The sequence below is a fragment of the Calypte anna genome, chromosome 1 (assembly GCF_003957555.1).
Source record: "Calypte anna isolate BGI_N300 chromosome 1, bCalAnn1_v1.p, whole genome shotgun sequence".
In the NCBI taxonomy this organism is placed as follows: Eukaryota; Metazoa; Chordata; class Aves; order Apodiformes; family Trochilidae; genus Calypte; species Calypte anna.
Genome location: NC_044244.1, coordinates 11387802 through 11401122, shown reverse-complemented (window position 1 = coordinate 11401122; position 13321 = coordinate 11387802). Strand labels below are relative to the sequence as shown.

At 41.7% G+C, this 13321-nt stretch overlaps 1 protein-coding gene across 1 annotated transcript in view; it reads right to left on the bottom strand.

The window, feature by feature from the left end:
* MAGI2 (membrane associated guanylate kinase, WW and PDZ domain containing 2) overlaps nucleotides 1-9261 on the bottom strand; it is a 694450-nt gene extending 685189 nt beyond the window's left edge. Inside the window, exon 1 of the mRNA XM_008493015.2 lies at nucleotides 8961-9261. Coding sequence (XP_008491237.2) covers nucleotides 8961-9261 — 301 coding nt within the window. The remainder of the gene's footprint in view (nucleotides 1-8960) is intronic.
* Between the last annotated feature and the right edge of the window lie 4060 nt (nucleotides 9262-13321).

The window sequence follows — 13321 nt, the reverse complement described above, 5'->3', positions numbered from 1 at the left end:
AAAAAAAATGCTCAATTCCTCTCCCAGTCTGCTACAAGAGTCAAGCAGCTTCTGCCTTTCCCACTCCACAGGGACAGCACCTCATGGATGGGAGCAGCTCGGTGCTCTCCTAGCATATTGTCTGCAACAGGACTTTGCAACACTTTGAAATATAAAAACTTGTTCTTATAAAAATATAAGGACAGAGCATTAAACTATAATGGGATTAATACTTGTTTATACTAACGTACCATTTTGAAAGCATAAGAGGCTTATGTGATATTTATTAATACAGATTTTGCACAAAGAAGGACTTGGTAATAATACAAACTAACAGGCATTTTCTTTAATACTAGTAAAAGAAGCAGTTATGTGAATTAACACATTAGAAACTATTCATTCTGTTCCATTCATATAGATTACAAAAAGAATCTTTCCATAGTTTTCAATCTGAGCTTAAAATCAAGCAAAGAAGAAAATTGTTGTAAGAACTTATATCTGAAATATAGGTCCTGAAATGAGACTAACATCCTTCTTTTGTTCCCTTTCAGCTTCTGAAGCACAAGTAAAATATTTAAAACCAGATTTAATTTATTGAAATACACAGATTAATTCATCATGATTTCCATACAAGAAACAAGACTGTAAGAATATTTTTTATTAATATTAAAAAAAAATTTTAAAATGTGCAACTTAACCAATCACATTCCTCATCTCCTTTTGACAAATGCAAAGACAAGGTGAGAGATGAAGATGCCAAGATAGAATATTAAAAGATCACTGTTTCCAGGAAGGATTTCCACTCTGCAGTACTGATGTTACATTAATACAGCTATAAAAGGTACTTGCTAGTGTACAGTGTAGAAAATTTTGCTCATTATACTAATAGTATTTTCCAGATGTTCTGCTATTCATAGTGATTCTATCAGCATTAGTCGTCAGTAGAAAATATGTTTATGTGTTGTGGGGTTTTTTTGTTTGTTTGGGGGTTTTTTTTCTGCATATGGAGGACATGGTATTTCTTCTGAGGCCTTAAAAACAAACAAACTTGCTGTGATTCTGCAGACAGCGGGAGATCTCAATTTTGTCATCAGTGTCTGACCAAACTTCCAATGGAAAATCCTGGCTCCCAGTGTGATAATCTTTGGAATGGGTGAACAATTTAATAATTCTGAACAATTCAATGAAATGACTGCCATCACTGGCTATAGAGACAACCATATGTTGTCAAGGCTGTGTTACGTATCTCCCAGACCAGGGACAATGGGAGATTGGTATACCTGGCTTGCTCCCATCAGAACAGGACAATCTGGAATCAATCATGGCAGACCAGGAACAATGGGAGATTACTATACCTGGCTTGCTCCCATCAGAACAGGAACAATCTGGAATCAATCATGGAATGCCAAAATTCTTGGTCAGAACAAGTTTCTGCATTCTTTCTTAAGTAAATTAAAACATAAAGGGTAGAAATATCTTACTGGCAGAATAAATCAGTTGGCACTGATGCCAGCCCTGATATAGGTACTACTTGAAAGGGTCAAGGTGAATTCCAGGGGCATAAGAAGATCTGGACAAAGATGCTTCAGTAGCAGAAAAACTGAGAGCAGGCAAGAAAGAAGGAGATTGGTGGTAGGTGGCTCCACTGTTTGTAAGAAAGAAAGCTATATGGGGGAGATCCTTTAAGTACAGTAATCTGAACTAAGGATGATTCAAGAGAGTCAGAAAAATGTGATACAGACATGCCAGGAGGCAATATTTCGCCTACAGATTTTTTCTGGAAGTGGACATAGCCACTCTGTCTTGTCTGCAAACCATGGACTTGAACACCTGAACTGTAATGCTTGCTTCCCAATGTCAGAGGTCTGAAAAGAAAGGTGCAAAAGTTAATTGGTGTTTGTGAACCAGCACAACTTCTGAAGGTCAGTGAAATCACAACCATTTTGGTACCAGAGAAGGAGGATGTAGAAAGTGAGCTAGGGAGGTCAAGTTGGCACCTCAACAAGAGACCTCACATGCAGTTCTGGTGCAGTGGTAACTAAACTCTACTTGGTAAACCTCAAATTTTGTAGGACTGTCACACACAAAAAAGTTATCCTACATAAATCTGCTATCCCACATAGATATGTGCTTCTCCTCCATTTCTCAGGGAGCACCACTGTTTTACTCTACTTTGGTGAGAGTTTAGGACAGAAACATTTATACATTAAGAAGTATTCATGATTTCAGCTGAAGAAGCAATACATTTATTTTTTTTAACCAGTCAAATATGAGTATTATAGGCAATCATCTTTAGCCCAGCAAGAGATTCCAGCATATTTTGAGGAACTAAGATCTATGAAACTCACATTCCCTGTGCTGTGCTATCTCCTCAGGGCTGTATGGCATCTCTTGAATATGACAGAATATGTGATTTCTCAAACCCATAATATTTTAGCTCAATAATGTCTGATTATATCTTTTCCTGGCACTTTCTCTCCCACATTTTACTTTCTTCATTTTGTTCCTTGTCTTACATTCCTTCATCTTGAGTTCAAGCATTGTGGAAAAAATCATCCAGGAGAAGTATGTGAAGCTGATAAGGAGAGTGAAACACCACTATTCATATCCTACTAATTGTAACCTATATCTGAATGAGGAGACACCTGGAAGTGGTATCTTGGCAGCAACATACTTTTTGATTAAGTTGTCTGGATCCCAGAAATGTGCTGATGGAGAATTCAGAAATAATGCATTTGTGGTTCATTTACACACTGCAAAAAGGTTAACTACAAGGCACATACAAACAAACAGCCTCCTGTTAACTAAACTTCTAGTGAAAAGTGCAAATTATGGATACAAAGTTTAAATTAATGAGACTTTTTAGGCTAGTGTTAAAGAACATTGAAGCAGTAACAAAGGTAGTATTTTAGAGATTATCAATTACCAGTGAGAATTTTTGGCCACTTTAGGAATGGTAGGTAAACTTCCTTTTTTTTAAAGCCCTTTGCTCTTTCCCTTTTTCTCTGGCTTCTGTCTCCTATTCCATTTTCCAGTGTGGCAGTTTCAGCCTACAGTGACAAAGATATTCAAATGGATAGCAAGACTTCTACACCTTTCTACTGGGTAGATTTCCATGATGTTGAAAGAAAGCTGATTTGTAAGAAATTAGGTGTTCTGAAGAGACTCTGCTGTGATCACAGCCCCTGTGATTTTAGAAAATTCAGTCATGAATTTGTCATTGCAATGACATTCAGCAACAGAAAACAAAGATGGGCACTTTACTACAGAAAACAATAGCTTCAGACTCTGCACTGCAGACTGCTCCTGCTTGACTAGGCATCTACAATCCTATTTCAAAATTTTTAGATAATTTTCTTTCCTGTTCCAGAATACTGTGCCATATTCCACATTTCCTGGCCAAGTTCACTGTAACTGTCACTGTAACTGTATATATATATATATATATATATATGTATATATATATGTGCATACATTAAAAAGCTGTATGGAAAACATTCTAGATCAGTACTGTAGCCCATAAATATCATTATATATAACTATGTGGCAATACTACACAAAGTCTTACACACTCTCAACCTACAGATAAAAAGTCCTACCGATAGGTCTCAAAACATATATATATATATATATATGTATATCTATACTCATATATTTATAAACATATATTAAACACATGGAAGAAAAAAAATTACTTCCAGAATATTAACAGACAAGTAATAGCACTATGTTCTTCTACCCTTGCCTTGATGCTCTCCAGCAAAAGTTTTCCTTTTTTTTGTATTTGTTTATACTGCTATAAGGAAGAGAAGAACAAGAAACATCTGCTTCTACAACTAGTGCAGAACTTTCCATCACCCTTTCTAAATCACAATTATGAGCACCTCCTTCCATAAAGGCATTCTGAAGGAGTACTTTTTCCAAGTACACACCACATCTTGTATACTAAAATGTAGATAAATAATTTATCAACTCTTTCATGTCATGAAAGGAGCTCCTCATCTGTGAGGAGCAAAGAGAAGATCACGAACACAGAAACCAAACACTCAGAATCCATACCTTTCATGAAAAGCTGAAGTAGTGCAGTTGAGGTGATAGGATGCATAAAATAAGTCAAAAGCAATTTTACCCCCTCATACCACTATTTTCCTTTTGTTGTCAACAGCATCAACAGATGGACGGGTGTTAGTGTGAGATTAACTTTACCAAATGTGACTCAACAAAAATAAGCAGAGCACTCCCAATTGTTTAATTTCTTCAAGGAAATGATGCACTAACAAAGTCATGGCCACAGCCCCTAATGGCACATTTGTATTTCTCAGACAAGGAAACAGATTGATGGATATAATTCTACCATCAGTGAACACACAGAGTTCCTGATGTGAAACATCACAATCTCTCTGGAGAAGGTGAAGAATAAATCACAAGCTACCCAATTCAGAAGCCAACTTCAATGGTCTTTAAATTAAGATGGACAAGCAGAAGAATGACATCAAGTAATGGTAAAAAGAGAACTCTGAATTTAATTTCTGGATTTTGTAAAATCCTGAGGATCACAAGTTAGGAAAAGGAGTAGATCTGAAGTACAATTTATTTTCAAAGACTATATTTGCATTATATACCAGAAGTACAACCATGCAGGTTTTTGTAAGTTTTGGGGTTTGATTTTTTCAAGACCCTTGTGATTTTTTTTTCCTTTGGGGAAACCATATGGCTTTCTATTTTAAAATATTGTTCTTCATATTAGTGAAGAAAAATTTATCCAACACTCACATTTTGGAACTTAGTATATATGCATACCCAGAGGAAAAAAATAAATACAAAAAGACAGTCTGTATACACAGAGTATTTTAATTAATGTAGAAGAGAATTACTTAAGTAACCAAAGAAATTTCTTAAAAACATAACTATACTTAGGAACATGTGTATGAAAAAGATTGCAGGAAAACTGTAACATTTTAACTAGCAGACGTGGTATTTACACATGCAGGGCAAAACCTGAAAACACCAAAACTTATTGCCAACTTTTGAATGAAAAAAAAAATGTGAACAGTAAGACAGGTTTTAATTGAAATCACAATTCGAGATATTAGAAAGTGTCAATATAAAGTATAAATTTCACTCACAAAACTAAATATTTCTAATACTAAATTAAATTGCTCAGTTAGTCAGAACGGACTGGTTACTTAGTGTATCCAAACCACTTTCCTTGAGGAAGAGATGGGTCAGCTACAGCAAAAAATCTGCTGCAGTGGTCCCAAGTTCTGAAATCCATGTTTTCAGACTGTTCATGGGATTCCGCTGAATGCACCTGTGGAAGTTTGTAACTCTATGCAAAGAATAAAGATCCTGGCTTATGCACTACAACTGAGAAGGCAAGACAGATGTCCTATATAAACCAGGATCTTAATTTGAAGGTCCTACAACCAAATGAAAACCAAGCTGTATTGGAGTCTGCGTATCATGGACCTGTGCCTCCTACTGATAGGAATTATTGGAGAAGGATACAATGAATCTGAGACAGCAGTGATGAACAGAAAGTGGAACTGGAGACAACATTGACCCTCACATGACCCTTCCCTGAGTGATTACTTACCAAATGAGGATGGCTTTCCTTTACACATTGCTGCTTTTACAACTATGCATCTCTGCATCTATGGTAAGAAGATAATACTTGATCTAAACTTTTCTTAAAAACAATCATATTCAAATCATATTCAAATCATATTCAACATCAGAAGCATTTCCTTCAGAAACAGTAAGGGTTTTCTCTTCACTTGAGAGCACTAGGTCAGAATGCACAACATTTCTAAATATACCTTACTAATATGGCTGCTGCATCAAATTCTCTCATTGAAAGTATATATATTCAGAAAAGTGTAGGATTTTACAGAGGAAATCCTGCCTTCAGCATTTGATGTCATGGACAGCTTTGCCATTAGCTTCATCTGAATCACTATTTCATACCATGTGTTTTAAAAGAATCTCTAGGATCCTCCCAACAGTAGCAAAGTGAGTGGCTCATAAAAAAAAACAAAACAGGCAGGAAATAGTGTCCAAGAAATAATTCTCTGCAAATTTTTCCAATTAGGATTAAAAAATAGTAACAATAATTTCTTACAAATTTTTTTCCTTGTGCAAAACGAGTCAATAATTTCCTGCATTAAAGCTGTATTTATTGGGTGTCATAATTCTGTGTCAGATCATATCATGGAAGTGCTAATTAGTTTCTCATGAAGTTTACTCCTCCTGACGATATTCAGCAACTCCTACTTTATATGATTATTATTCTAAGTCACTATTTTTAGCTCAAGATGTTCAGCTCACGTAAAACAACATACATCAATAGTCCATCAGCCTTGTCCTAAAAAAGCATTTCACCTCGTAATGTAATAAAAGATTAAGTATTTCATTATTTCTAAGAGAGGCTGTTTAAACATAACATAATGAAAACTCATGAACACACCTTTATTTTCTGTACTTCAGAACAGCTAAATTGATTCTTGTAAACTGAATTAGCTGCTTCCTGATCTCATCTACAAGTGAATTTTCACTGCTGAATTATCAAAACTTTTAAACAAGAGAAATACTCACAGTCTCTGAAGAATCACATTATAAATAGTCATGTCCTACCTCCACATTTCTCTCTGACTTCATTCCTAGGCAGCACTGAAGAAGCAGCTACAATCACATGGTGCATTCAAGGTCATGCTATTCTAATTTAGAGATATCATTGATAAATTATGTGGAAACAATGACAACAGAGTCATTAACCTTGTTCCAGCACACGAAAGGTGTTGTATAATTAAAATGGGAACAAAAATTACAAAAACATAGAGATTTTATTACCCAGCTTTTTCTCTCCTACACTGATACAGAGTACTGTTGGGGAACAGTAATTTGTTGCCGTAACATAGCTACCTGTGCTTTGTAACCGAGGGGTGTAGAGATTAGTCTGGATTACACTGAAGGAGGAGTTAGGTGGCAAATACACAAAGCATTGACTCTTTTCTTGAGAAATAGTAAATTGGATCCAGAAGGCTTCTCCCTTTGGTGAAGTAAAGGATGTTGGAGTGCAAGAAAGATCATTCCAGCCAGGAAGTCTTTCTTAGTCCAAGAATCTATGCAGAACTGTCATTTCCAAACACACAGTCATCTGGCCACTGCTTTGAGGAGTCACATCAGAACAGTAGTGTGTTAGCATACTGCAGTAAAACTCCTCAGAGATACATATAAACTAGGCAGAATCCACGGCTCATCCTCTGTGTTTCATTCAAAAAACTTGCAGTAATACGTGGACTCAAAGCCTGACTAATGTCCCTAATTCGTGTCTGACAGATATCCTTATTAAGGGTGCACACATTACTGAATCACTGGTGATTGCTTTGACTTAAAGAGAAATATTAGAAAAACAGTGAAGAGGTGGGATAGGCTATTTCATGTAGTAAATGAATGTAACCTCAAGTTGGCATTACTGTAAAGCATCTATAAGACTTCTGCAAAGACCACCACTGCAGCGACCACTCACACTAAAACATTGAAAAAAACTACAGAGCAGGTCTCCTGGAGTCCAGGTACAAGACGGAATCCAATATACTCCCTTCTCATGTTCACTTATCACAAAATTTTTTGTATCTCACTGCATTAGCTGAATATCAAGATAAGATCTACAACATATTGCACAACTTACCTGAAAGCACAAATAGAAAAATCCCAAATGATATACTTATTTAGAGGCTTGACCTTATGCAGATAACTGAATATATCATAAAGTACATTTTGAAGGCCTGAGTGAAAGTCAAATTCTTTATACTGATTTTGCCACGTTTGGATAAACTTTTAACTGACACACCTTTTGGGTATTCAGAAGCATCACAAATGCCACTTTAGACAATAATCTGCCAATTTCAGTGAGGAAATGAAATTACAAAATCATACCAAATGAGGGGAACTCTCCTTTATGTCCTCTGAGCTAAAGGCTGATGACTACAGTTAGAGAGCACAAGTGCCTCTCATCCACAGCATCAAAAATCTTCCCACAGCAGAAATCCCCAAATTTTCAATGTCAGAGCTTACTGCCCAGCTGAAACGCCTACAGCCACTGCACCATCCACGTCCAAGGGATACCTGCAGACCTGGTTCCCACAGCAGCTCCCAGCTCCTGTGCCTCAGAAATGCTCTTGGAGTAGGAGACACCGCACACGCTGCTGAAACCTTACAAGTTCAGCTGCCGCTAGCCCGACTCAGCATAGTTCAAAGAGGGCAGAAAACAAACACGTAAACAGCATCTGTGGCGCCTCTTCTCTACTGACTTTCCTAGAAATGTATTAACCTATTACAGTACATCAAAAATAAATAAGAGAGAGAAGAGAGGCAAAAGTAAATCCGAAAGTTTCTTCCTGCCGCTCCCTCCCACTTTTTCTGAGCTCCCCGCTCCCTAGGATTAGGCGATCGTTTTCAGCAAGGATCAAATGAATGACTTTTCCGCTAATGACACTTAAAGAGATGCTAAAGCCGCCCTTAATGCCTCCCGAGACGCAGCGCGCAGCGTCAAGCCCCTGCCCCACAGCCAAGGCGCCCGGAGCCAAGCAGAGTCAAGGGCAAGCCCCCTCCGCAGCCGCGCCCGGCCGCTTCCCCGGCCTCACCGGCAGCAGCAGTCGAAGGAGAGAGCGGTGCCGGCGGGAGGCGGATGGCGGCTGCGGAGGGCAGGGGCTGCCCGGCGGCGCTGCCCCCCCCGCCCGGTCCCCGTTCCCTCCCGCGGCATGGCGAAGCGCTGTCACTGACGCACATTTAATTCGCCCGGCTGCGGGCACCGCGCAGCGCCGCTCGCATCCTCCCCCCAAGCCCCAACCCCCCCGCCAGCGGGGAGGGGGCGGCTCCGGCGGGGAGGGGGAAAGGCAAACTGCAGCAACAAAGTTGCTACCCCCTTGCCACCCCCAGACCTGCCCCAGCCCCCGGAGGGGCGACCGTCCCCGCCTTACCTTGCTTGACGCACTTGAGCCGGATGGGGTCCTTGCAGTGCTTGATCACAGCCAGCACATCCCTGATGGTGAGCCCGGCCACGGGGGTCTCGTTCACCTCCAGCAGCAGCTCCTCCGGGACTAACTTGCTGCCGCCCTCATAGGCCACCTTGCCGGGCTTCACCTCCCCCAGGTAGGGGAACTGCCCGTTCTCGGCTCCCCCCTTCAGCTCGAAGCCCAGCTGCCCCTCCGGGTTCCTCACGATCACGATCTCGTGGACTCGGCTCGTCCAGTGGCTTTTCTTCTTCAAGCCCTTGGACATTGCCGTGGGGATGCTCTGCCCGACTCCCTCCCTGTATTCCGTGATTCTTCCCTCCCTCCCTCTCTTTCCCCTCCTGTCCCCGGGGCAGCCCGGCTCCTCCGGGGCAGGAACGGGGCGGGCGGGGAGCGGCGGACGCTGTTGCCGGCCGGCGGGAGGGAGGGCGCGGCGGCCCCGCGGGGCTCGGGAGCTGGGTCGGGGAGCGCCTCTCTGCCCTCTCCGCCCGGCTTTAGCTGATATCCATGGCAGCCGCGGCGGCCGGGACCCTGCCTGCGCGTGGATGTACTAGTTGTAGAGAAACTGGCAGCGGGGAGGGAAGAGGGAAGGAGGGAGGGAAGGAGAGAGGGAGGGAGGAGGGAGGAGACGTCCGCGGAGGGGGGAGCAGGAGGAGGGGTGTCGGTGTCGGTGCCGGAGCGAGGCGGGCGCTGCCTCGTCGCTCCCGCCTCGCCTGACCCGGTAGTGAAGGCCGAGAGAGAGGCTGCCTGGTACGGTCGGCAGAAGGCGGAGAGCGGCCCAGGCGGGGGGGGCCGGCAGCTGGCGGGCTGGTGGAGGGGGGGACGGAGGCGAGAGCTGTGATCCCCGGCCCGGCCCCACCCAGCCCCGGACGAGGGGGGGCGCCCGGGGGCAAAGTGGCTCGGGCAGCCGTGGTCGGGGGTCTCGACCGGCTGGGCCCCGCCGGACCCTGGGGCTGGCACCCGCCGGGGTGCTCTGTGGGGTTTAGGAATCTGCCCCAGACGGAGAGGAAGAGGAGGGTTGTGGTCCAGCAGTTCTTCTCGTGGCGGGGAACAACCCAGCCACAGACGCGGGCAGAAAAACAAACGGTTATGTTGCGGACCTCAATGCTACAAACCTATGCAGGGCGGTTTCCCTATCTAAGGAGGTCTTAGGGTTTGTTTTATAGATTTGTATATGGGCATAATTTTTAGTGCTTGGTACTGCAGCCACAGGAGCTGGTAGCTCGGGTGGGTGTTACACCTGAAGAGTGTATAATGTAGAGAGTGGTGGCAGTTTTTTCTATAAAATCTACTTACCATCACCCACCAGATGTTCATCACCTTCCCTCAGATTGCCATCTGCTCCTTGGCCCCAAACTGCAAATGACCGTCGCAGCCAAAGATTGATACTTCCAATCTCCAGAGCTTTCTCTGCCCGAGCACTGAGATGCTTTTTGTACAGCAGGTGATCTTGTAACCCGCTCCAGCTCTGGGCTCTCCCTTTAATTTGCTCTGTCATATGCATAACACGTGCATTAGCAGTGGAGTGCAGCATTTGGCATGTCTTTCTGAGAAGCCTGCCTTGCCTAAAAAAATAGTTTCCATCTGAAGTCCTCCTGACTTGAAGGAACATAGTTTTTGTGCCTGCAGTATACAGTGGAGCAAGATACATGAAGGCAATGGGCTGCAGACTGAGTACTGATTGGAGAAAAGCAGGAGAAATATAGTATGTGTTACAGCATGTGGTTTAAAGCTGGTCAGATATTTTTAAAATTTCAATTAAAGTGAGTCTGCAATGAAATTTTTCACAAATTGTATTGCTGTTTTCCCTCTAGGTTCCTATGGAAACAGGTCTTTATGTGATCATGCTTGGCTGTGTCTCCTTCTCCAATAACTTTTGAAGCTGTTGGGCAGTTTCACCCATATCTATCTCAAATATAATTAAGTTATTTCATGAAAATAGGCAGCTGGGTAGGGCTGAGAGATCCTGTAAATGTCCCAAAGGCTGTAACATGAACTTGCTTCTTATTAAACAGTGATTCACATGGTTGAGAGACCATATAAATGCCTTGGTAATGAGAAAAGTTTCAATTACAGCTCATTATCAGCCTCAGTATAAGTCTGTGGGAAACCAGGGTTGTTCAGTTCGTGTTCTCCCAGAATTACTTGTGGAACATCCTCGTGCACTTGGAGTTGGAATAGGCACATACAGAATCACAGAATAACCTTGGTTGAAAAAGACCTTCAAGATCATCGAGTCTGACATTAAGACTGACAAGACCTGAACTAAGCCATATCCCTAAGACAATTGGAAAGAGAACAAGAGAATCAGCAGGTTCATTCTCTCTGAATCTACTGACTCTTGTATCTTGTTTTGCTTTTTAGTTAGAAAATGAGGTAGAAAGCAAATTGCTTAGGAGTTACAAGACATGACATCTTCAGTTTCCCAGATGTTTCCACAGTTACTTCTTTGCTGAGTCCTCTGCTCTACTAAAGCCCATTCTACTAAGGTAGTTACCATTTCTTAGTTCAGAGTTTCTAGTCATTCTGCTGGTATAGTGTTGCAGTTGTTGATTTGTCTGATAATTGAAAGTAAAATGCTACATAATGTTCACCACAATGTATGTACAACCCCAGGACATCTGCCAAAAATATAGTTTTTTAAGAAATATTTCAGGAAATATTTGAAGTTTCCCTGGGAGATGGGGGAAGGGAATCCTATGGGTGCAATTTTCTATTTCATAGGGGTCTCAAATGGTTTATTGGTCAGAATTTTTTTAATGCTCACTGCAATTTTCAGTCAGGTGAAATTAACAGTAGGTAATAGGTAGATGGCTTGCAAAATAAGTAATGGTACGAACTGCCATTTTAAAGTGCCTAAAGGTCAGAGCATTTCTGGTTTAACATGTTCTAGACAAATCAAGCTGGTGGACCTCTTCACTTCTAACTGTTTCAGATAGTTGTATTAATCTAAAATAAAATCATGCAAAGCTGGTGGAAGTAGTGGTCCAGTTGCGTTACCTTTGCCTTCCGAAGCTTTGCAGCAATGTGAGCCAGACCCATCTCAGGGATCCACAGTTCACCAGAGGGGTAGGGAGTAGATGGAAGGAGCCTTAGCAGTTCTCCCAAAACAGAGCTCCATGTTAGTGGATCTTCAACCAGAAGAGGATGGCAGTTTTCAAGTTTAGAGATGAAGGAAAGTTGGTGAGTGCAATGGCAGGTCATACCTGTTAAGATCAGGATAGAGTGAAGGATATTCTAGTTGAAGGATGACAGAGGGATGCAGTATTTTTTGCAGGATTCTCTGAGGGTAAGTTTTGGGTAGACTGTATGCATGAAGTCTTGCCATCATACCATCCCTGGGTTATATTCTTGGGGTTTAGGACAGTGAGGACACATGGAAATCCATGGCTTGCTTTGGTCTTCTATTTGAAAATATATTGTGAGGAAATTAAGCCTTTTATCAGGCCATTTTGCAGCAGCTACACTCTTTCAGATAACTTTGTTTCATTTTTATGGTGATAGAGGTGTAAAACAAGACTAACCCTGTCCCTGATGGAGCAAGTGTGCCAGCATGTTGCTGAGAGAATGAGCTTGCAGATTTTCTGCCTGGCCCCTGAAGAGCCTGAAAAGGGCTTTGTGACATGCCAAGCTCTCTCTGCCAGTCCCCTCCACACGGTTTCATCCCAGGAGGGCATGAACTGGTACTCAGTGTGATGTATCTAGTTTTAATGGTATCTAACACAAGGGATTTCCTACTGGTAAAAATAACAGCAGCACATAATGAAACACGTTCACCAAATACAACACAAATGCCTTTTATTATTCCTTTATAGCTGAGCCTGCAAACACAGGAACCAGTAAGTCCCTATACTTTTGGGAGTAAAGTTGCTCACATGAGTAAGCTGATGCATAAGACTTCAGTAAATAGAAGTATTTTGTAGCTGGAAAGTAAGCGTAGCTGCTGTAACACTACAGAGTCAGTAAGAAAGTGACTGAATTCTGTTTGTATTTTCAGTATGCTATTGTTTTGAATAAGTTAATTCCTCAACTAGAAAACGATGTGCCAAAGGGGAAAAAGAAAATACATCCATTACCTACTATTATTTATGCAGGAATAGAGTCCTCTACCTTGTGTTTGTAACATTGGACATGAACTCGGATGCTAAATTTCCTTCTTCAGCACATGTTCCCTGCATGGCTGAATGCTAACTATTGTCATCTCTTATTTTTTTCCATTTTATGGGCATAATCACTCTTTCCTCTCAGTTTTCTGTTTAGCACATCAACTCCTTGACAACCTTATTCTTACATGAGGTTTCTTAACACTACAACCTAGCTCCACCATG